This window comes from Danio aesculapii, chromosome 21 (genome assembly GCF_903798145.1).
Source record: "Danio aesculapii chromosome 21, fDanAes4.1, whole genome shotgun sequence".
NCBI lineage: Eukaryota > Metazoa > Chordata > Actinopteri > Cypriniformes > Danionidae > Danio > Danio aesculapii.
Genome location: NC_079455.1, coordinates 30401167 through 30423529, shown reverse-complemented (window position 1 = coordinate 30423529; position 22363 = coordinate 30401167). Strand labels below are relative to the sequence as shown.

Genomic DNA, 22363 nt, shown 5'->3' with positions numbered 1-22363 from the left:
TATTTACATATTAATTGTATTTTATTAACGTCTACCCCCCTCCCAACCCTAAACCCAACCTTTACAGTAATGTAAACACAGTAATTATATTGATTATTATTCATTTTATTTATTAAATTATACATTAATTGTATTTTATTAACACCTATCCAAACCCTAAACCTGACCCTCAAAGTACATTTAAAATAAGTAATTATTGTTGTACAGATTTACAAAAAATATGCTATATGGATGTGTGTATCCACAGTTGTATCCGTTCTAGACTTTACCAAAAAGTTTGGGGTCAGTAAGCCGTTGTCTTTTAAAAGAAATTATTTACATTATTACATAAAATTTTATGTTATATTATATTTTATGTTATATTATATTATATTATATTATATTATATATATATATATATATATATATATATATATATATAAAAATATATATATATATATATATATATATATATATATATATATATATATATATATATATATATATATATATATATATATATATATATATATATATATATATATATATATATATAGCAAGTATGCACTAAATATATCAAAAAATCTCTAATAATTCTAATAAAAGCTGTATAATTTTAAATAAAAATTCAAATAAACACGTTTTTTCCAAATGAACTATTTGTTGAAAGATTTTCCTCTCTGAGGGGGAAAATTATAACATTTCCTAAAATATTAAGCAGCACAACCATTTTCAAAAATGATAATCACCAGGCACCTGGCAATTTCTCACCTGGTGTTACCATACATTATTGTGAGCACATTTGTTGTGATTTCGTTTTCACAGGAGGGCTGAGTATAATGCGCAAATTATGATCGAACAAAAAACAAACTCAAGTCATGTTACACAGCAGCAATGATTTATCATCATCATAATCTGTGCTTTTTTTTTACAATTCAGTGAAGTATGAATAACTTGTTTTGATGCACTTTTTCACAATTTGCCTTAGGCGGAGATTAGACTGTCTTTTGTGGCTGCTCGACAAAAAGTGTTCACAGGGGTAAGCAATATAATCAAATGTGTTTGCATATACCTGTGGAAGTAGTCAAAAGTAGACAAACTCAAAACAATTTAGACCCCATTTACACCTGTTATTTAGTGCTGCTGCTTGTGATTCACAAAAACATCTGAATACCAGGTGTAAACAGGTGCTAAGAAATGTTTATTGACCCCTAAAACATCCTATCAGAATGATAGGATAATGTTGCAAGCCAGTTTAAAATCTGCATCAACAATATTAGTTCTATAATACTAATATATACCCAACGGTCTATAGAAATTGTTTGTGTAGTGGGATTTATTTTATTGGCGCACTACAACAGTGTTGTAAATGGTTTGATAATAACCATATTTACTATCCATGTGTTTATAATGGTTTTGAGTTTTTTGTAAATGTCATATTCAATAGTATAACCAAGCAGGACACAGGTTGTCTTTATGGGATTTGTAAACCATTAAAATCGTGCTCTTACCCGCTATACATCAAACTGTCCTGGAGAACCTTTCCAGTTGGCATGTCACAGGTTAGCTCACCTATAAAGACAAACAGAAAGAGGAAAAAAGATGAATATTCAGTATTACCACAATAACAAGACCATCACAGATTTTCTGCGGTGTAAAAAAAATTCAAATAGCTTGAAGGAGAATTTTCTTGCAGGCTTACTGGGAAAATGAGCTGGAACCATGACGAAATCATCAGTGTCACAGGATGAGTTTTTGCTACTGCTGTCTCCTCCACCTCCTCCTGAGTCTTTCAGCAGATATCCTGGAGAATCCTGGGTAGGGGAAGCTAACGCCTTTGCACGGACCTGCTGGATCTCAGCAAGCGATTGCTAAAAAATACATAAAACAGAGTTAAAAAATGTTGCATAATAAAGAGTATGCTGTTGATTCCTGAATTTCTTGTATACATAACATGTTTACAGCCCTGATGAAGCTATTTGACATGATCTATAGTCATTTATCATTTATGCAACCAACCAAACCCAACTCTTAAACAGTCTTGCAAATAAACTTCTTTCCATAAATAGTATCTTTAAATAAATAGCTATTTATAGAACTCAAACTACAGATTATTACAGTATAATATCGTTGCTTTTGAAACCCTGACCTCTGTACAGCATTCTGATACCACGAGACCCAAAAAATACCACAATCTACATGGCTGATAAACATGTGTCTCCTATCACGGATTAGTGTTACAAGCCACCATAAAAAGTTAAGAAAGTGTGTCTTTGTTGGATGAGACAGCTGCCTGCTCTGCTTATTTATCTTTATGTCTGCGACAAACTCCTGACATTTACCATTTGACACAGATTTTACCAATAAATTGCTCAGACACACACTTGTATACTGTACATAGTTTACAAGGACTCTCCGTATGTGTAATGTATTTTATACTGTAAAAACGCTTATTAAATGGGCTCACACCACCTCTTCCCCAAACCCACCCTTCACAGGAAACCAGTGCCCAATTTTGCATGTCAAAACACTGTTAAGTATGATTTAAGCAATTGAATTAAAAGGACTCAAGGCGTGTCCTTGTAAACCACCTTAATAGAGTACAGCTAGGGGGCATTATACATTTCTGTGTCTCATAAACCACATAAGTACACGCACACACTCACGCACATACAGACACACTTACAGGAGGAGAGGCCAGGTGAGAAGTAGATGAACTGCTGCATGAGCTTGCAGAAGCTGAACTGGGAAAGCAAGTTACGGTCACTGGTGTAGCTGTGAAGATACATACAGACACACACACATTCAATGATTATGCTGGAAGACGAATGGCACTTTCCATGGTGTGCGATGACTATGCGTCTCAGTTTAGAGGTCATCTCAACCTTTTCAACTCTATCCAACAAATAATTGCAATAAAATAACTCTCAGTCATAACTACTAAACTAGTGAAATGTGGTCAAATCCTGATTTAGACCCTTTGTACAGCATGGTAATAGGATAAGAATGTTTTTTTTAATTTGTGAGAACATATGATGCTAATTTTGCTACCCTCTATATTAATTTACAAAGACTGTAGTGTTGTTATAATTACAATTAACTGCCAGATGCGATGGATGGATGGATGGATGGTTGGACAAAAATATTTTAAGATACAAACAAAATTATCTGACTTACTTTTAAATTAATTTGACCAAAAATATGATAACCAGTTAAGTGTGGAAATAATTATTACTTTCCTATTTTCTTGATGTAGATATGTGATGCTTGGATACAACACACTCAACATGTGTTGCAGAATTCAAAAGTACAAGTCATCTTTTTCCCTATTGGCTTCCTGACAAGCACACATTAGAGGACTACCCATGCATTATCATTGTATTATTTACACATTGTATCCCACAGACCTAAGAAAATAGGCAAATCTGCTATTATAAACTACAATCACATTCCTGAATGATGGCTTGAATGATGCAGAATGATACAGCTCATTCACAAGCACGATGGCACAAACACAGAAGGCACCAAAGATGACGATGATGAAATTCAATGCTAAAGTTACACTGCTCTTGTGCTTTATTTTAAAATGAAAACACACAAGGACACAATTCATCATGAGAAATAATGCCATGATCATATGAATGTAAGACTTGCTGATCTGTTTTAAGACCTTTTAAGATTTTACAAACCAGAAAAACCCTACATAGCTCATAGAAAATAAAATTAAAATAATATTCCTCTTGACTTTGAAGGTAAGGTCAAGCATTTGCTTTGTCTGACCGTTCAAAATTGACAAAAAGCATTGTTTAAAACAGCTGTGTATAACTCACACTTCTTCATAGATGAGCTTGCTTCCAAAAACGAATGTCTGAAGAATTCATCTATAAAAACAGAAAAGGCCTGACAATCAGCTGAAGATGGCTGCACAATAGAAAAAGACAGAATCATAGCCAAAACTATCATTTTAACCAATAAAAACACCAACTAGTGTACATGCAGTGGTTAACATTTGAAGTGGATCATTTCAGAATTGTCCTAAGACAAGAACGAGTGTTGTTCAATCGTTTTAGGACAACTCTGATGAAATGTTTTGATCCACTTCAAATGTGGACAACTCAAGGATACTCACCGAAGTCCATTCGGTCCTTATGGTTCCTCTGCAAGAGGCCGAGCAGCAGGTGTCTGAGATGGCTGGAAGTTTCTCTGGGAATGCTATAAAGAGAGAGACAGAAATGCAAAGACAAAGAATTTTAAATAAGTCTGAACATTAATTCGATCAGAACCATCAAGGTCAATAAGAGATGCACTTACTTCGGGCTAAGAGTTTTATTTTTCTCATAAAACAAGCGGAGATCCTGGGGACTGCTGGCCTGAAGGGAAAACAATCAAATCTAACTTAATGCAATGAAAATAATTTTCTAACTCAATCTATTTTTCATTCTCCTACTGTCAAGCATGCATCATTTATCATGCTCTACCCTTGTGTATTGTTCAAATTGACAACCCTTTAGTTATGTTTGTGGCTGTTTTTGTCCCATTGACTTCCATTATAATGACCTTTTTTGATCGCAAAGCCTTGATACCATATAATCATGCATTCTTGAGTGTTGGTGGTTTTCCCTGTTGGCAAGAGGTCCAATTTGTAATAATTTTTACTGCTGATAATCAGTTGATAGGATTAACCCTTTAGATAGGCCCGTGCAAAAAAAGTTTCTGGCTTTTATGTGGAGTTCTATGGTGTATAACAGCAAATAATAGTGTGTGTGCATAAATACACTTACTATGTTCTGAAAGCTGAAGTGCTTGTTTTAATTTTCTCAGACATATCAAGGTAAGTGCACAAAGGTCTCTCTCACACACAGTACTTCATATAAAAGCCAGAAACTATGCTTTTCTTGCACTGCAACTGATGATCAACAGTAACAATTACAAACTGTCCCCTTCCCAAAAGGGAAAACCACCAACAATCAAAAATGCATGATTATAAGGTGTCATGGCTTTGCAATCAAAAAATGTCATTATAATGGAAGTCAATGGAGGGAGCAAAAACAGCCACAAACATAATGAAAAGGTAGTAAATTTGCCATGAGTGTATCGTTCAGTTTTTTTTTTTTTTTTTCCAAAGCATTTTCCCAAAATATGTGTTAAAATAAGATTTGTTACCAAAATTACATCTATTTGCTGAAACACGGAGAAAGCTGTGGCCTAATTAAGACTCAAAATCCCTCCAGTGTGGATGAAAACATCCCCAACAGCACACAAGAGTTAAAATGACAACTATATAGTTAACTCAAAGTGCATTTGCTCACAATATTGAACATACCTGAAATGGAGCCTTCCCAGTCAGACACTGAAACACAATGGTCCCTATACTCCACAGGTCAGCCTTGGCATCATAGTTTTGTGACATGATAACTTCAGGAGCCTGGTGAACAGCATTTTACAAGTACAATCACAGTTATTCTCATATATGCAAAGGAGGGGTGTAAATGTTGTTTTACTGATTTGCATAATAATAAATGAATAAATAACACACAAAAAAGAAACTTGTCTTCAGAGTCTGAAAGCATTAAATGTTTGATGAAGCCTAATCAAATACAATTACGCAAATCCCTATATTGGTTTTTGTTTTTAATCCCTATATGGGTTTTACAGTTGAAGAAAAAATTATTAGCCCTCCTGTGAAATGTGTACTCTTTTTCAAATATTTCCCATGTGAGGTCTAACAGAGCAAGAAAGCTTTTCCACAGTATTTCCTATATTTATTCTGGAGAAAGTCTAATTTCTTTTAGCTTGGATGGAATCATTTGATCTTTTAAGCTGCTAAGATAAATATTACAAGCCCCCTTCGGAACCTATTATTTTTGATTGGCAACAGAACAAACAACTTGCCTAATTAACCTAACGTGCCTATCCTCTTGTTAAGTCGCGACGTATGAAATACTGTTTCTGGGTCCAAGCCACTACTCATTTGAATTGAGAAAATATTAGTTTATGGCCACTTTTAGTCATATCATACATAAAAAGGTGAAGTTTATATAAAATCATGGAGTAAATGACAGTCTCTAGACTTGGTGCATCACAGACATCAATATTTTAACAATTTATAAAAATTTTATCACTTTCTGGTAATTGAATATTAGGCATGGATATACAGTATATTATATTGCGATCGTGGTTTTCGAAAGTTTTACATCACTTTGTAAACGTTTATTATTACCATTTGTTGAGTCTCCCCATACAGTTTGATAGAGTGCTTGGACCTGGAAGCCGCTTCGCATGACATCACACTTAACAAGCGGATAGAACCTCATTAACCGGGTAAAACGTTTAAACTGAACCCTAAGCTAAACTCTAGCATCTTGTAAAATAACTAAGAAAATATTATTAAATTAGTTATTAAAACTATTGTTCAAAAATGTGTTAAATATCTTTCACAGAAAATGTGATTAAAACTTACACAACGTTCTTTTTAGAAACAATAGTGTGTGTTCTGAAAAATTTGGAGCAGAACATTTGATATCTCGGAGTAATGCTACTGCATTTCATTCCTGAATTATTGGCCTTACTGATAAACTGAGTGAGGCAATTATTCAATTATTATTCAAATAAATTCATGAAGACACTTGCTTCATTTCCAATGAATCGACTGGTGGTCTTAGTGTCATATTAATTTGTTATATCAAAAACACACTCAGTAAAATACTACTTAATTATCATTAGTAAAAATAGCAATAGTAATTTACAAAATCTATAATAAAATCCCTCCCAAAAATGAGAATTGCCTATGTCAGACAGCCCTAATGCAAAGTGTAAAAAGAAAATAACCATTTATACCATGTACATTGGAGACCCACAGAGTGTGGCAGCCATCATGTTGTTCTGGAGATACCTCGCAAAGCCAAAGTCAGCTAAAAGAAACCAAATAAGATCTTAGAAACTAGTCTTGTGAAACAAATCAGGTTTACACAAAACAAAACATGTTGCTAAATCCCTAGCAGACATGACAAAGTGACTTTTGAAGTCAATATTTAGTTTTACTTACAATAGTAATGCATTCCCCTATAACTAAATGTAATTCTATCACTGGCTTACAGCAATTCAGTTTGAACAAAACATCCAAAACAATGTTTAATCAGCAAAAGCCAGATGCCCTCAAGTGGATGTGGTCTCTTGAGTTTCTGACGCTTTGAAAGCTGAGAATGTATAAATGATTTACCTGACGCTTAAACATAGACACACACAAACACACCTATCTTGATGCAGGTGTTGTTGAAGTGGGACTTTCGGCCTGCAGGATGGGACAAGAGGATGTTTTGGGGTTTTAGGTCTCTGTGGATGATCCCTTTGGCCTGCAGGACTCTCATGGCCCCCGTGATCTGCTGCAGGAATACTCGGATGGTGTCTTCACTTAAAGTGCCCTTTGCTGAAAGGAGTTCATAAAGAGTTGAAAATGAACATTTTCCTCACTATTTACCCACACTTAATGGTTCTAAACTAAATTAAATTTCTTTCTTGGGATATTCTAGTTAGATATTATAGTATATTGCAAAAATAGTGGTAATAAAAATTCATTTGAATATTCTGAATTTAGTTATTAAAACTATTCTTTAGAAATGTGTTGAAAATCTTTTACAGAAAGTGTGATTTTTTTCATTTATACAATGGTTCTTAAAACAATAAAACAATATTGTGTTTTTTTGTGTGCTTTTTTGACAACATACAGTTCTGAAAAATTTGGAGGAGAACATTTGACATCTCAAATTAACATTTTCCTCACCATTTGCTAACATTTAATGGTCCTAAAAAATTGTGCGGGGAAAAAAGCAATTGCCATCCATAGCAGGAACAGAAATTACTATGGAGTTAATAGCTGTTTTTTCAGCATTCCTCAGCATATCTTACCTTGTGTTCAATAAAAGAAAACACCCTTTGAGTAACGAGTAAATGACCATTTTAAATTTTGTTTTTAATCTGCTTAAGAGAATATTGTAATATGTTGTAATAGCATTGATGATTGAAAAAATGTTTAATAAAACAAATTTATAATATGTACACAAAATGTATGGTGTTATTATAAATTAAAAAGCATTCTTAAGAAAATATATTTCATGCATTAAAAAACTTTTTTAATAATTTGAAAGTAAAACAATGTAGAAATTAATTTATATGATTAGGTTAAACGATCAATATTAATAGTTTTAAACTCAAAAATGCATCACCATTTATGCCATTTCAGAATAAATACAAAAATAGCAGCATATTATCAAATGCTATCTATTATATCACCTGACCCAAATGTTCACAGGCAAAGCGAATGCAAATTTAACATACAGCCAGACCACAGTGCAAGACAGCACAGCATCGTTGTTGTCTATACATTTAAATGAGTTACTAACACATTGTACATATAAGCATTGTGCTGTACTGATTCAACTTTTCTTTCTGATTTGACCTGAAAAGTCAAGATTCCATAAGTGTCTAGACATTCCAGAACCATTACTTCCTCTGAACACAAGTTCACACCCTACAGTCAACAGTTGCAGCTTCCTTCAAACTTCAAACAAAACATACATACACAAACACACACCCAAAACTGTTCTGGTCTAACTTCCTGAGTGTTGCTTTGCAAGATTTTGATATAAACTCATATCACACGTTTCATCTTGCAAGCAAGCAAAATGCATATGAATTAAGAAGAAATAAAAATGTTAGAACTGAGGGAAATAAACTATGAGAATAAAAAAATTTTTGTGAAAGTATATGGAAACTCACTACTACACTCAGAACTGGATGAGAATAATCATATTCATAATCAAAAATGTGACAAATAAAGTCACAGCTCTGAAGATAACATCCGAATTGCAAGATGGCATAGAATTGTGCATTTATAACATGAAATTATGAGAAAAAATGTCCAATTCTAAGGGAAAAAGTAAGAATTGCAAGACGTTAAATCAAAATAGAGAGGAAAAGAATGGACTTCCGAGTTTATATTGCAATTATTTTTCTCAGAATTGCAAGTTTATTATTTGCAATTTTGAGTTTATATCCTTTAACACACTTCTAATATCATGTCTTATGATCTTTAATTTAAAGGTTATATATTGCAACTTAGACTTTTTTTCCTCAGAACTGCAACTAGACCTTATTTACACTCGACATTGCCTCGCTGATCAAACACTAGTAACTCCCTACAAACATCGGATCATTTCCTTCTCTCTCTCAACATCCACATTACTCCTGAGCCGCCACACACTCCAACTCTAGTTGCCTTTCGCAGAAACCTACGCTCTCTCTCACCCAATAGACTATCCACCATTGTTTCAAACTCTCTGCCTCCATCTTGCAAACTCTCTGCACTCGACACGAACAGTGCCACTGATACACTCTGCTCCACGCTAGCATCATGTCTAGACAGACTATGTCCTCTTACTTCCAGGCCAGCCCGGCCAGTCCTCCTGCACCCTGGCTCTCTGATGTTCTCCGTGAGCATCGCTCAAAACTTCGGGCTGCTGAGAGAATCTGGCGAAAAACTAAAATCCTGAACAGCTCATAACATACCAAACTCTTCTGTCTTCTTTCGCGGCTGAGGTTACTTCTGCAAAGCAGACATACTTCCGTCAGAAAGTCAACAGTGCCACCAATCCTCGCTTGCTTTTTAAAACATTTTCCTCCCTCCTCTATCCTCCTCCTCCACCCGCATGCTCCACACTCACTCCTGATGACTTTGCTACATTCTTTTGCACCAAACTGCAAAAATCAGTGCTCAATTTGCTGCACCTACAACAAACACACAAGAAACCACCAACACCACACACACTCACCTCTTTTTCCCAGCTCTCTGAGTCTGAGGTGTCCAATCTCGTGCTATCAAGCCATGCAACCACCTGTCCGCTTGATCCCATTCCCTCTCATCTCTTGCAAGCCATTTCTCCTGCAGTCATACCAACACTGACTCACATAATTAACACATCTCTTGACTCTGGTCTATTCCCTACTTCATTTAAGCAGGCTAGGGTAACCCCACTGCTAAAGAAACCCAACCTGGATCAAACGCTACTTGAAAACTACCGACCGGTATCCCTGCTTCCATTCATGGCCAAGATTTTGGAGAAAGTAGTGTTCAATCAGGTCCTGGGCTTTCTTACTCAAAACAACCTCATGGACAACAAGCAATCTGGCTTTAAGAAAGGCCACTCAACTGAGACTGCCCTGCTCTCGGTCGTGGAGGATCTCAGACTGGCTAAAGCAGACTCTAAATCATCTGTCCTCATCTTGCTGGATTTATCAGCTGCTTTTGACACTGTAAACCACCAGATCCTGCTATCTACGCTTGAGTCACTGGGCGTCGCAGGCACTGTTATTCAATGGTTCAGTTCTTACCTCTCGGACAGGTCATTCAGGGTGTCGTGGAGGGGAGAGGTGTCCAACCTTCAGCATTTAAACACTGGGGTACCTCAGGGCTCTGTTCTTGGGCCACTTCTCTTCTCTATCTACACGGCATCTTTAGGAACAGTCATCCAGAAACATGGATTTTCCTACCACTGCTATGCTGATGATACCCAGCTATACCTCTCTTTTCACCCTGATGATCCCTCGGTTCCAGCTCGCATTTCAGCCTGCCTGTCAGACATTTCACACTGGATGAAAGATCATCATCTTCAGCTTAACCTCGCGAAAACGGAAATGCTTGAAGTTTCTGCCATCCCGACTCTACACCATAACTTTTCAATCCAGATGGATGGGGCAACCATTACTGCATCCAAAATGGTAAAAAGCCTTGGAGTAACGATTGATGACCAACTGAACTTCTCTGACCACATTTCTAGAACTGCTCGATCTTGCAGATTCGCACTCTATAATATCAGAAAGGTCCGACCCTTCCTATCTGAACATACAGCTCAACTCATTGTTCAAGCTCTTGTTCTCTCCAAACTGGACTATTGCAACTCTCTACTAGCCGGGCTTCCAGCTAATTCTATCAAAGCTCTTCAGCTGCTTCAGAACGCAGCAGCACGAGTGGTCTTTGATGAACCCAAAAGAGCACATGTCACTCCGCTACTCACCCGTTTGCACTGGCTGCCAGTTGCTGCTCGCATCAAATTCAAAGCTCTGATGTTTGCTTACAAAGCGACCTCTGGCTTTGCTCCTTCGTATCTGCTCTCACTTCTGCAGATATGTACCCTCCAGAAACTTGCGTTCTGTGAATGAACGTCGCGTCGTTGTTCCATCCCTCAGAGGGAAGAAATCACTTTCCCGAACTCTCACATTCAATCTGCCCAGTTGGTGGAATGAACTCCCTAACTACATCAGAACAGCCGAGTCACTTGCTGTCTTCAAGAAACGACTAAAAACGCAACTGTTTAGTCTCCACTTTCCTTCCTAATCTTAACTGCCTCTCTGGCTATACCACTAACTGTGCCCTCTCTCTCTCTCTCAAAAAAAAAAAAAAAAAAAATTACTAATGCTCAGCTTCTTAGACTTTACACACCTGAAACTTGTCTATAGCACTTGTTCACTGCTGCTCTTATAGTTGTGTAAACTGCTTTCTTGTCCTCATTTGTAAGTCGCTTTGATAAAAGCGTCTGCTAAATGACTAAATGTAAATTATTTTTGCAGCAATTAATACTATCTTGAAATTCAGATTTTTATTTTAATTTTGGGCTCAGAATTAAAGGTTTACACCATTTTGTAGGGGTGTCAATATTAAAGTTTCTTCGATGCACTGCAATGGAGACGTGGACAATTCGGTATCGGTTCATTAATAGATCACCACCAGTTATTACATACTGACATCATTTATCTCATATGTGCTCCGTCGTGGTACTATTCGACTTAAAAATCAGACACTGCATGTGAGATTGCTGGACAATTTTTCACTGACACTGAGATACGGCAGAACCAGGAGACATTATTTCACTGTTCTCTCTCAGTCTGCCTCTTTGTCTCAGTTTTTCTCTCTCTCTCACTTTGGACCTTTAAACAGCTGGCAGGTTTGTAAGGTAATTGTTTCCTCTCCCCTAACACTTTTAAAGCGATACTTTTGGATCCTGACATGAGTGTGTCTGTAGAGTGAGTTTTCTCCACGGTGTCTATCACGTATCATCTGTGATGGCTGCGCAATGTGCACTTTATTACACGCATATAGACTGTTACCACGCATTCTTCAGTGTCCGTGTCACTCATCGGAAAACATCGCTGACAGTTTTAGAGCCAATCGCAGCCCTTTCGTTTAAGCGTGTGAACACAACGACCAATCATAAGGATATAAGAACACGCTCAACAACACTCAAAAAGCAAACGGAATAATATTTACATTAGTTTATTTGCTATAAACGCTCATGTTGTCTTCTGTGATTGTATTTGAATTTTGTTTGAAACATTTAAAGAGTGTTTTCTTTGAGCAGTTAAAATGAAAGGTAGAGTTCATTTATTTGACTGCTTGTAAGGGACCAAACTGTATTACAAATAATATATTGTACAAATATAAATATATAAAAAAAATTTAATTCAAGAATTCTTGTGTTGTGAAAAAAAATGTATAATTGTGGATGGAAAGCATCATCAATGCACTGTGACGTATAACTGAACTGAATCGATGATATGATAATCATAACTGTACCAAACCGTGAGAGCAGTGTAGGTTCTCACTCCAACCATTTTGAGTAATAAAACATCTCAATTATGAGGAAAAAGTGCAGGAAATAAAGTTAGAATTGTTAAAAGTTGGAATTTATAAAAGTATAAAACAGAATCCTCACAATTGTGAGATTATAATTTAGAAGGATAGTTCACCCAAAACCTTTGAGCTCCTTTCTTCTGTTGAACACAAAGCAAGATATACTGAAGAATGCTGGAAAAACAGCCACTGACTTCCATTAGAGCTGTGAACCTACACTGGTGTCACGGTTCGATTACGATTATCATGCCATCGATTCGGTTCAATTCAATATCTCGGTGCATCACGGCGCATTGACGATGCTTTCCATACAGTTTTAGATATTCTTCACAGCAGCAATTCTGTATATGTATATTTATATTTATATACTATTTGTAATACAATTTTGTCATTTAATACAAACAGACAGATATATAAACTGTACCTTTAAACAACACAAGCATTAATAGCAAATAATATAAACAAATATAAATATCCCACGCGCTTTGTGATCCTTGTCTACCAAGTTCTCTTACACCCCTTTGATTGCTCACAAGCTCAACAAAAAGGGCTGCGATTGGCTCTTGCACGCTGCTCTCTTTACAAATGAGTGACACTGATAAACGGCAGCGACGATTACAGCTAATCCATGATAGACACGGTGGAGAAAACTCTGCAGGCACGCGCTCGTGTCTGTATCCAGAAGTATCGCTGTAAAACAGCCGAAAGGAGAGGAAAAGTCACGCCAGCAGGTGAAATAAGCCACAGTGTGAGAGAGAGAGAGAGAGAGAGAGAGAGAGAGAGAGAGTGTGAGAGAGAGAGAGAGAGAGAGAGAGAGAGAGAGAGAGAGAGAGAGAGAGAGAGAGAGAGAGAGAGAGATGGAGTTTACTTTCATTCTTTCAATCGCAATGAAATAGGGGATTCTGCTGTAAGTGTCAGTGAAAGACTGATCCAGCAAACACAGTGAATGTGCACAGAGCTGTAAATACTCGTGCTCGCCTCCCTCGCCATAGTAAGCTACCGCGACATGGCACATACGAGAAAAACCCCTTTAAAGTTAGAGATATAAGCTAGCAATTTTGTGATAAAAGTTGCAACAACCTTTTAAACATTTTAATTCTTTGCCAAAAAACAAGCTCTTAAGTCACCAAATTCAATCAAAACCACAAAATAATGATACATTAATTACTCATGAGCCGTTAGTTAAAAGAAAACTAAATATAATTTACTAAAAGAACCAGATGTACCAGTGAGAATTCACAGAGCACATAAAAAAATGACCTCAACCCAAAAACGAGGTCAAAGCATGATAGATGAGATAACCCACTTACAGTGCAAGTAGTCAGCCAGGTCTCCCCCGTTGCAGTACTGCAGTTAAAGAAAGAACAGAGATTTTTTTTACTTTGAATAAGAGCACCACAAAACAATGCCGCATGACAATTCGCATCTGAATCATCTGCAGTGAACTAAGCTTCATTCAGATGCATATTAAAACAAGCCACTCAGAAAAGAAGGGCCATTATGTCCCTTTGTACACCCATGAGGAGCTTCCTAGCAGCCCCACTGCCTTTCTTTGAGTTTTTTTGACAGCTGGTGGTGTGGCCTGTATAGCATGCAGAGTTTCAGAACAATCGGGAACAACTTAAGCAATCTTCACCGTGTTGAAACAAACCAAATTTAAGTTGATATCTTTCTAAGGTTGTTGTGTTATTAATGGCTGCTGATGTTTTCCATTGACTCCATGGTATGGCTAATTGAACGCATTACCAGGTACAAGTCTGAATAATAATGAAAAAACAGGCCCACTTACCTCCATTACAAGGTACACGGAGCTAGCCGTTTCCTAGAAAGAGAGACGAGTAATGAGATTTAACACTGGAACAGACATGTGCTTTAAATGTTTCTGAAAGAAGTCTCTTCTGCTTACAATAATGCATTTATTTTCAATGTATTAATTTTGTAATTTATTATTACAGTTAAAACAAAATAGTTTTTTATTTGTTTATATCAGTGGTCCCCAACCCTCAGGCCGCAAACCGGTATCGGTCCTTGGATCAATTGAACAAGAAATCATTATTTATTTCTGTTTTATTTATTATCCGAGTCTGAGCGATCTTTTATTTTGAAAAATCTTTTATTTTGAAAAATGACCGTATTTTCTCGGCTACATCTCGGACACTTGAGAGCCAAAATTGAACCCACAAGCAACAAAACTAGTAAAAAAAACAGACGTCTTTGGAAAGTTTCTTTGCATAGGGAAAAAGGCCCAATGAAGGACCCACAAACTCCTAAGGAATGAATGCGCAACGCATTTGTCAACAAATCAAGAGAATCCAGCATGCGGGTGAGGATGAGGGATTTCTCTCTACAAGAGAGAGAGAGAAAAAAAAAAAAAAAGAGCATGTGCTCAAGCACCTAAAACCCCCCTCTGCACTAAAGAAATATACACATTTTAATAGACTAATTACTTCACACAAACATATATATTTTTTATTTTCTCCATAAATAAAACTTGTATTAGAGTTATAGCAATGTTTTTTCAACTTGACATCCTCTGAGAAAATGTTGATGGTCGCCTAGAAATCTATGTAGAACCACAACCCCCAGCCCCCCAACCCACACAGGCCATGGTAAAATTTTGAAGCGTTGACTGTAGGCATGGGTCGGTATAAAACTTCTGATGGTATGATAACCTTGGATAAAAAACATCACGGTTTTACGATATTGTGATTACGTCTCTAAATTATGTTCTTTTTAAATGTCTGGGTAAAAAACAAAAATGTTTTCCTCTTTGAACACTATGTATTTTATTTTGAGAAACATTTAAAATATTTTGGAGCAGTAAACATGTCAGGCTATTTAATTCAAATCAATAATGACTTCTGCCATCTTTATTTGTTTCTAAAACACACATTTACAATTTGAAATACCATTTTTGTAAATATTTTCTGCTGGACATACTGTTGTCCTAAAAAAACGTAAAAAAAAAAAAAAAAAAAAAAAAAAAAACGTACATATACCTTAGGTACGGCATTGCAGAAATTTTTTTAAGTTTTAAAACCTTGACTTTTCCAAACCGCATTACACCTTGAAAACACTTATCGTTCCATGCCTAGTTGACTGGTCCACAGTGATAAAAAGGTTGAGGATCCCCGGTTTATGACATGACTTTTTAACTTGTTAAAAAAAACATTTTTGATAACAAGTGTATATTTGTAGAGTTTACAGCGGGCATTGAAGCTTGTATTAACAGCATACGCGTGTGTGTGTGTCTGTACTGTACATGCAGTGAACTGATTCTAATCAGCATATGGCGTTTTTTCTGCACTGGTAATAATGGGCTAATAAAGGCCAGGTGGAGAGCAAAGGTTACAGGCTTCACTGGGCATTTTCACAGTTCAACATGTGAACCGTGCACTGGTGTGACAGATTTCTATTGAAAGCAGCGCACACACCATTGAAGCTTACTCAACACAAGAGAGCACTGATACTGCTGATGGTGTGAAATCGGAGTGCTGCTAGCCACGATACTGTGGCTGATTTCCAGAGTGTAGTATATAGCATCGTAAGAACAAAAAAAACACCCTGAGACATATTGTGATGAACAAGGTAAGGTTGTATATTGTAATTTAACAGTTTTGTGTTAACCAACTCAAAGAAAACATCAGAAATTATACTTGCTTGACATCAATAATCACTGTACCAATGTTATCCTAAAACAATTACATTAAAAGTATATTTGCAGGCAGCAATGCCTTTAAGTTTGAGTGATTATGTCCATCATTTTCTTTGATTTTTCTGTCGTCTGTATGCATGTAACTTTTTCATACACAAAAACTTCCAATATTGCCAATTATTGGTCCATATTGCTCATTGTTTCAATTGTTAATTTGTCTAAATTGGCTAATGCTGCATTAGTGAATGCTCAAGATTAATGAACAATGATCATAAAGGCAAACACATTGCATGCATACAAGCTATTTTTATCATCAAGTTTAATTCACAAACTAACTCAAACAAAATTATCAAGAAATAAAAAAGATGAAGATGTCTATAAGGATAAACAAGGGTTAAATATAAGCAATAATACTAATGATGCTTGCAGCTATAAAAAATGTTGTTTTATAAACGGTTTTGAACCTGCTGCTCCTCATCCAGACAGCAATAAATCAGTAATGTCAGTAGGCAACAGGGCAATGATTAACACATATGCACACACAAAGACTATAAAAAACCTGGCTTCAGTAAATAAGGACAGACTAAACAAAACAAATGCATGATATCTTGTTGAATCCATGCCAGATGGGCTTCTCCAAAAAGCACTAAACATGCAACCACCCTATCAACAGTTATCAGACCCACAGGACAGGTTTGGTGTTTGCTGTCAGGTCAGCTTTTACAACACCATAATCCTGTTATTTCTCAAGCTCACAGCTAAGGCCTCTGGAAAAAAATACAGAGTAGCCCACTTAGAACGACGTTATCACCAAGCAACAGATGACCTCCCCCCTTCTGGTGTCTGCTTCAACCAATCAGGCGAATCGGCTGATCTGTGAGTGGCAAATGCTGCTGAGTCAGCGTTGCTGAAGTTTTACTTTCTGCCACTGAAGATAGACCTCAGTTGGCTTTGCTCTCAGTAGTCATACTGAAACTAGACCAAACATCGCTGTTTAATGACAACTAGCGCTCGAATGAACTTCCAAAATCCAACATACGGTCACAGACAGCAAGGTGCCTAGATGACTGATGTTCATGTGGGTGATAAAGTGAGCTTTGCTTATGAACACAGCAGGCCCGTGAGAGCGGCTAATGTTGAATTTAACCACAGACACAGCAGGGATCCTGCTAAACTGGATCTGGAGAGGAGTTTTATGCAATTTTACCTTGTTACTCATTCCGTTTCAAATGCAACTGTAATCGTTTGCACACTAATATTGAGCTCAAGTACTTATTCAGATCAAGTACTGTATATTCACACATTTAACTGGAGTTTCACAGCTATGCCATTATACTTATAAAAAATAAATGTTCGGAAGTCATAGAATGACCAATTTTTGTTTAGCCAAGGACGTTTCAGCGAACGCTTCTTAAAAGAACACCAAGTGTGAAAAAAAAGAGAATATTTTGCACGTTAAAGATCAATCTTGTGAAAAAGAAAGAATGTGTGAATGTTTGAAGAATGTTTGAACATCAAATGCCAAACAAGAGTTTATATAGTCTTAAGAATGTAGTCAAATGGCTTTTTCCTAGAGTAAAGAACATTTAAAATAATCTAAAAAACTATTTCCCACTATAAAAAAACTTTTGTGACATGAAAAGCTTTTATAATCTTAAAATAAAGCACCCAAAGATGATTATAAAATTTCTAAATGCCATTAAAGTTCCCTTTTATTAAGAGTAAATATTTTTTCACTAAAGAACCCTTTGTAAAGACCCAGTCAGATTACATGAGTCTGTCACGATTTTGTCACAGTTTCCTTGACGTAGGGTGTCGTGGTGATTCGTAAACGAATGTCGTGTCACAAGATTCAAAAGTTTTTTCTCGTGTAATATGGCATAGTTTATGACAACTGATACCAAGCCTGTGACACCTCACAACACCATCGCAGAAAGTCTAGCATGTTTACATTTTTTCTCGTTCTTCACATCGAGTTACATCACGTGGGTGACACTGTGCAATAGGAGCACATCATTTCTCTATTATATCAGCGGGTGCTGCCGTTAATGCACCGGTCAGGTAATCAAAAAATAGGCTGCATATTTACTTATGGGTGGGTCACGGGTGGATCAGATCAATCATTGGTTATGCTTTTGCAAACTAACTTCCTTTTTTAAAATAGTGTTTTAAGCAATTTTATCTTATTCATTATCACAACTGGTTTCTGAGTTCTCTCATCCTTCCAACAGAGTTTGTTCTTCCGAGGTAATCTGGGAACATTTTCAGTGCTGCGAACACACCACAAAAGCATTTCCTGCTTATTCAAATTTGTCATTAATAGTGAAAACAGTTTAATATAGGCTTCTCTGAAACTGTACATATTTCACATTAAATTATTTTATTTAACAAACCAACACAATCTCATGGCAATTCGTGTTTTGGCGCCTGTAACGGACTTGTTTTGAAGTGCATGACCTCAAATGTTATTTCTTGTTCTTGTTTATAGATAACTGACCAACAAAAGATACATTAAAACTAAGTTACAAATGATAGCAAATGAAACTAGTTTCAAAAAGATATTTTTTCCAAGAAAAATATACCAAATATCTTTTTGTTTGTGCCTCTCCACTACTCAAATATATGGGTGGATGATGTGTTTGCTCTGAGGAAAATAAGGTTTTAATGAATGCTTCACTGTGATCATATCACAAATCTCAGTTATATATTTGCTCATTTTTAATACGTCATTATATTAAAGAATATGTCTAGAGCATCTGATTTTTCCTTGGTGCTGATGTGCTTTTATTTTCTCTGTCTCACTCGCTGCAAATTCAAATTTCCATGGCAGGAAAATTTACATTTAGATTACAAAGAAAATATCTTAATATTAAAAGAAATCATAAGTCTGATCCCATCCATGTCGTAAGGAATCCCCTTTACTAATGTAGGTATTAGCTGTCTGCAAGCATTAGTGTTTACTGAGATTGCAAAAAGATAAAAAAAAATTTAAACTGAGATAAGAAATATTGTTATAGCAACACTTGTGACTGTATTGGGAAATAATGATTATCGTAGACGTCATGGGATGACTGATCGTGAAATAACCTGTAGTCTGGCACATTTGTTACCCTTGACAAGTCAAGATCTGACATAGTGACTTACGTAATCGACATTAAAATTTGTGTGATCTGACCAGGGCTTAAATTGAATTGTTCTACGAATGCTAAAATAATCAAATTAAGAAGAGAAAAGATCCAATTAATGAAAAAATAATGATAATAAAAATAAACTTTAATTGAAAGAATAAAGAAGTGAATATCAATGTTTATCTTTAATATTAATAACCAAATAGCTCTGAAGCACTAAAAATAAGCTCTGCCTGAAAGCTTGTTTCTCTGTTCTCAAGGGAGAGATGACCAGATTAACTCTTGCCAGGTTTATCCTGCACAAACAAGCACAAGTTTGTCACATGTGGCAAAGAGCCAAGAAGCTCACTGTGACTGTTCCCTTCAGGGTAGTGCAAGAATAACTCCTCAAACTTTAACGCCATTCAATTCACAGACAGTCAACACCACAGCAGAAAGTGGTGTGACTATCCAAATGATGTGAGTGGAGGTCAGATCAGAGAAGTATGTGAACCGAGACACTTGAGCTGTACCTTCTGAAAGCAACACCACAGTGTGAGCCTTCTTTCACAAAACTGCCATGAACGGATAGGAGACAAAAGCAACATCAATCAACCTCAGTGCAAACTGGGAATACAAACTAAAAAAAAAACGGCATTACATTGCATTGAAATCATTTAGTGGTGTGGTATAGTAAATAGACCAAAGTCAAATTACATTTCACACCCTCACATGCAAGAACAATGTTTTTTTTTGTAACCGGATTAACTGGTGTTTAAAGACTAATGTTGTTGATGCTGCTATCTAGAAATATAAATGAGTGCCAATTATAAAAGGAATTTAACTAATTAATATGGTTACATGTTTGATTCAAAAACAAACACTGCTTTAAATTAGATTTACTAATGGTTGGAGATACAACATGCCTTCTGAAGTCCAACTGGCTTTAACCTAAACCAATAAAACACGCCTGACATATTGACCTCATGGTGACCCCAAGGACAGAGCAAATACCGAGAACCCAGGTGTTTGTAAAACGTGTCAAGACTTTAATGGCACCATTTAACAGTCTAGCTTCACAGCTTTCACTCGCACCATTGCAATAAAACATTTACTGTGTGGCAATGAACCTTATATGCTGGATCAAGTGAGAAAACAAAATGAAACCGATCTCCATCTCTGTTGTAAAAAGACACAATTGTTTAACCCAGACTCCAATGCCCATAATGCTTTGCAGCACACCCATTAAAAACAAGTGCACATGTCATGTCAACAGAGGAACATGTGACTGCTTTTAACCAATCACTGCAAAGAAAGTCATAACAATACTCAGAAGCCTTTTTAATGCTTGATAATCAGAAAAATAATTACTACTATTAAAATATATGTTCTATATCAACTTATATTAATCCAAACATCTAAACAATTTTATATTCAAATCAACCTACCTGAAAGTCGTGCAATGCAACGATGTTTTCATGTTTCAGTTCCTAGAAATAACAAATAAGAATTGTTTGCACATTTATAAGCGCACACACTTAATTTCATGCTTTGAATATGCAATGCATGGTCATTAAAACCCAAACTAACCTTCAGTATCTTGATCTCTTTGCCCAGAAGAGTCTGAGATTTGGCCAAATTCTTCTTGTTTATGCATTTGACTGCAACCTCCCAATCATGCTTCTGGAAAAATGTAAATAAAGAGATTATAAATAACCACCTTGTAGCTTATATTGTATAAAGCATGTACAATGACATGCCCGTTCATGTCTATGGTCAGCCAGAGTGCACGAATCTATTGTTTCACAGTTTTACACATTAACTTTCATGTATAAATCGGAAATGACACATTTAAGGCTTGGATACATTTATATAATGTGCTTTTAAAGCTTTCCACATCTCTATTATATATTACTGGGCTTTAATCTCTCGTTCTCGCCTCCATCTGTTGTGCTTGAGGCCTTTAAGGTGGTAATGTCAGTTCTGCAACCAGTTTGTAAACAAACCCAATTTCTTAAAAACGCACAATAGCACCACTACACGCAAATTAAAATAATTTAATACATTTATTTATTTATTTTTCAGATACTATTAACGTATCTCACCTCTCGGTGTCTGCCTTTGAAAACCACTGCGAAGGCGCCGTGTCCTATGAGGTCCTTCCTGCTGAACTCGAATTTCCCGACAGTCTCCATCTCCGACCTGATCCAAAATATTGCAGTTGGACTATTTATGTGAAATAAAGCTGGCCCACAAATATCGTCTTTCTGCGTCCCTCTTCTCCTCTGTCTGGACGAGGCAGCTGGAAAGTTGAACCCCACTTCTGCGTGCCATGGGCAGCCTTTCCATACAAATGCTCTCCTCTTTCATGATATCCTGGATGTGAAGAGGAGATCTACTCCTTTTAAATATGACAGATCCCCATGTCGGCGAAAGCGATTGTCTCAAATGTTCAATAAATAAAATCGTCACGCTAAAAATACCACCTTAAAACGACAGCGATGGGTTTGTTTGTGTACATCCGATGTTGTCAGCTCTGCTAAAATCCTCGCGTTCGTGATAACATCAAGCCCACTGGTATACGACTGTACATAACACGGTTGTCTTTTCACTAAATATCCCTGAGGTATCAGTAAAGCTCGAGCAAGATTTGTCTATTGGTCTCAACAAAGACCTCAATTTAGTCGAGGGCTGCAGTGTTGCGCATGCGCGCAAACATTTCACCCAGGCTCATTGTTGACGTCAGGGAAGCGCTGTCACGTTCGCGTCACAGTGACACAAATTAAAACAAATAGGAAAATAATAAAAAACATTGTTTTTTAATCAATTACTTTGAATTTATTTCAGAATATAACATACCAGCAAGTCCAAAAAAATCGCCATTGTTATAGGAGCTATAACATCAGGAATTACTATGCTCGGATGGGCAGTATTTATGAT

At 36.3% G+C, this 22363-nt stretch overlaps 1 protein-coding gene across 2 annotated transcripts in view; it reads right to left on the bottom strand.

Annotated features, from left to right (window-relative positions):
- ulk1b (unc-51 like autophagy activating kinase 1) overlaps positions 1–22141 on the bottom strand; it is a 42168-nt gene extending 20027 nt beyond the window's left edge. For both annotated transcript variants that reach the window (XM_056445932.1, XM_056445933.1), the window contains exons 1-14: positions 21529–22141; positions 21014–21106; positions 20872–20913; positions 14451–14483; positions 13972–14008; positions 7232–7405; positions 6817–6890; positions 5303–5404; positions 4291–4349; positions 4109–4191; positions 3810–3860; positions 2666–2754; positions 1682–1850; positions 1491–1551 (exon numbers count right to left, since the gene is read on the bottom strand). In XM_056445932.1, the coding sequence (XP_056301907.1) occupies positions 1491–1551; positions 1682–1850; positions 2666–2754; positions 3810–3860; positions 4109–4191; positions 4291–4349; positions 5303–5404; positions 6817–6890; positions 7232–7405; positions 13972–14008; positions 14451–14483; positions 20872–20913; positions 21014–21106; positions 21529–21618 (1157 nt within the window). In that variant the 5' untranslated portion in view covers positions 21619–22141. The remainder of the gene's footprint in view (positions 1–1490; positions 1552–1681; positions 1851–2665; positions 2755–3809; positions 3861–4108; positions 4192–4290; positions 4350–5302; positions 5405–6816; positions 6891–7231; positions 7406–13971; positions 14009–14450; positions 14484–20871; positions 20914–21013; positions 21107–21528) is intronic.
- Positions 22142–22363: the final 222 nt, after the last annotated feature.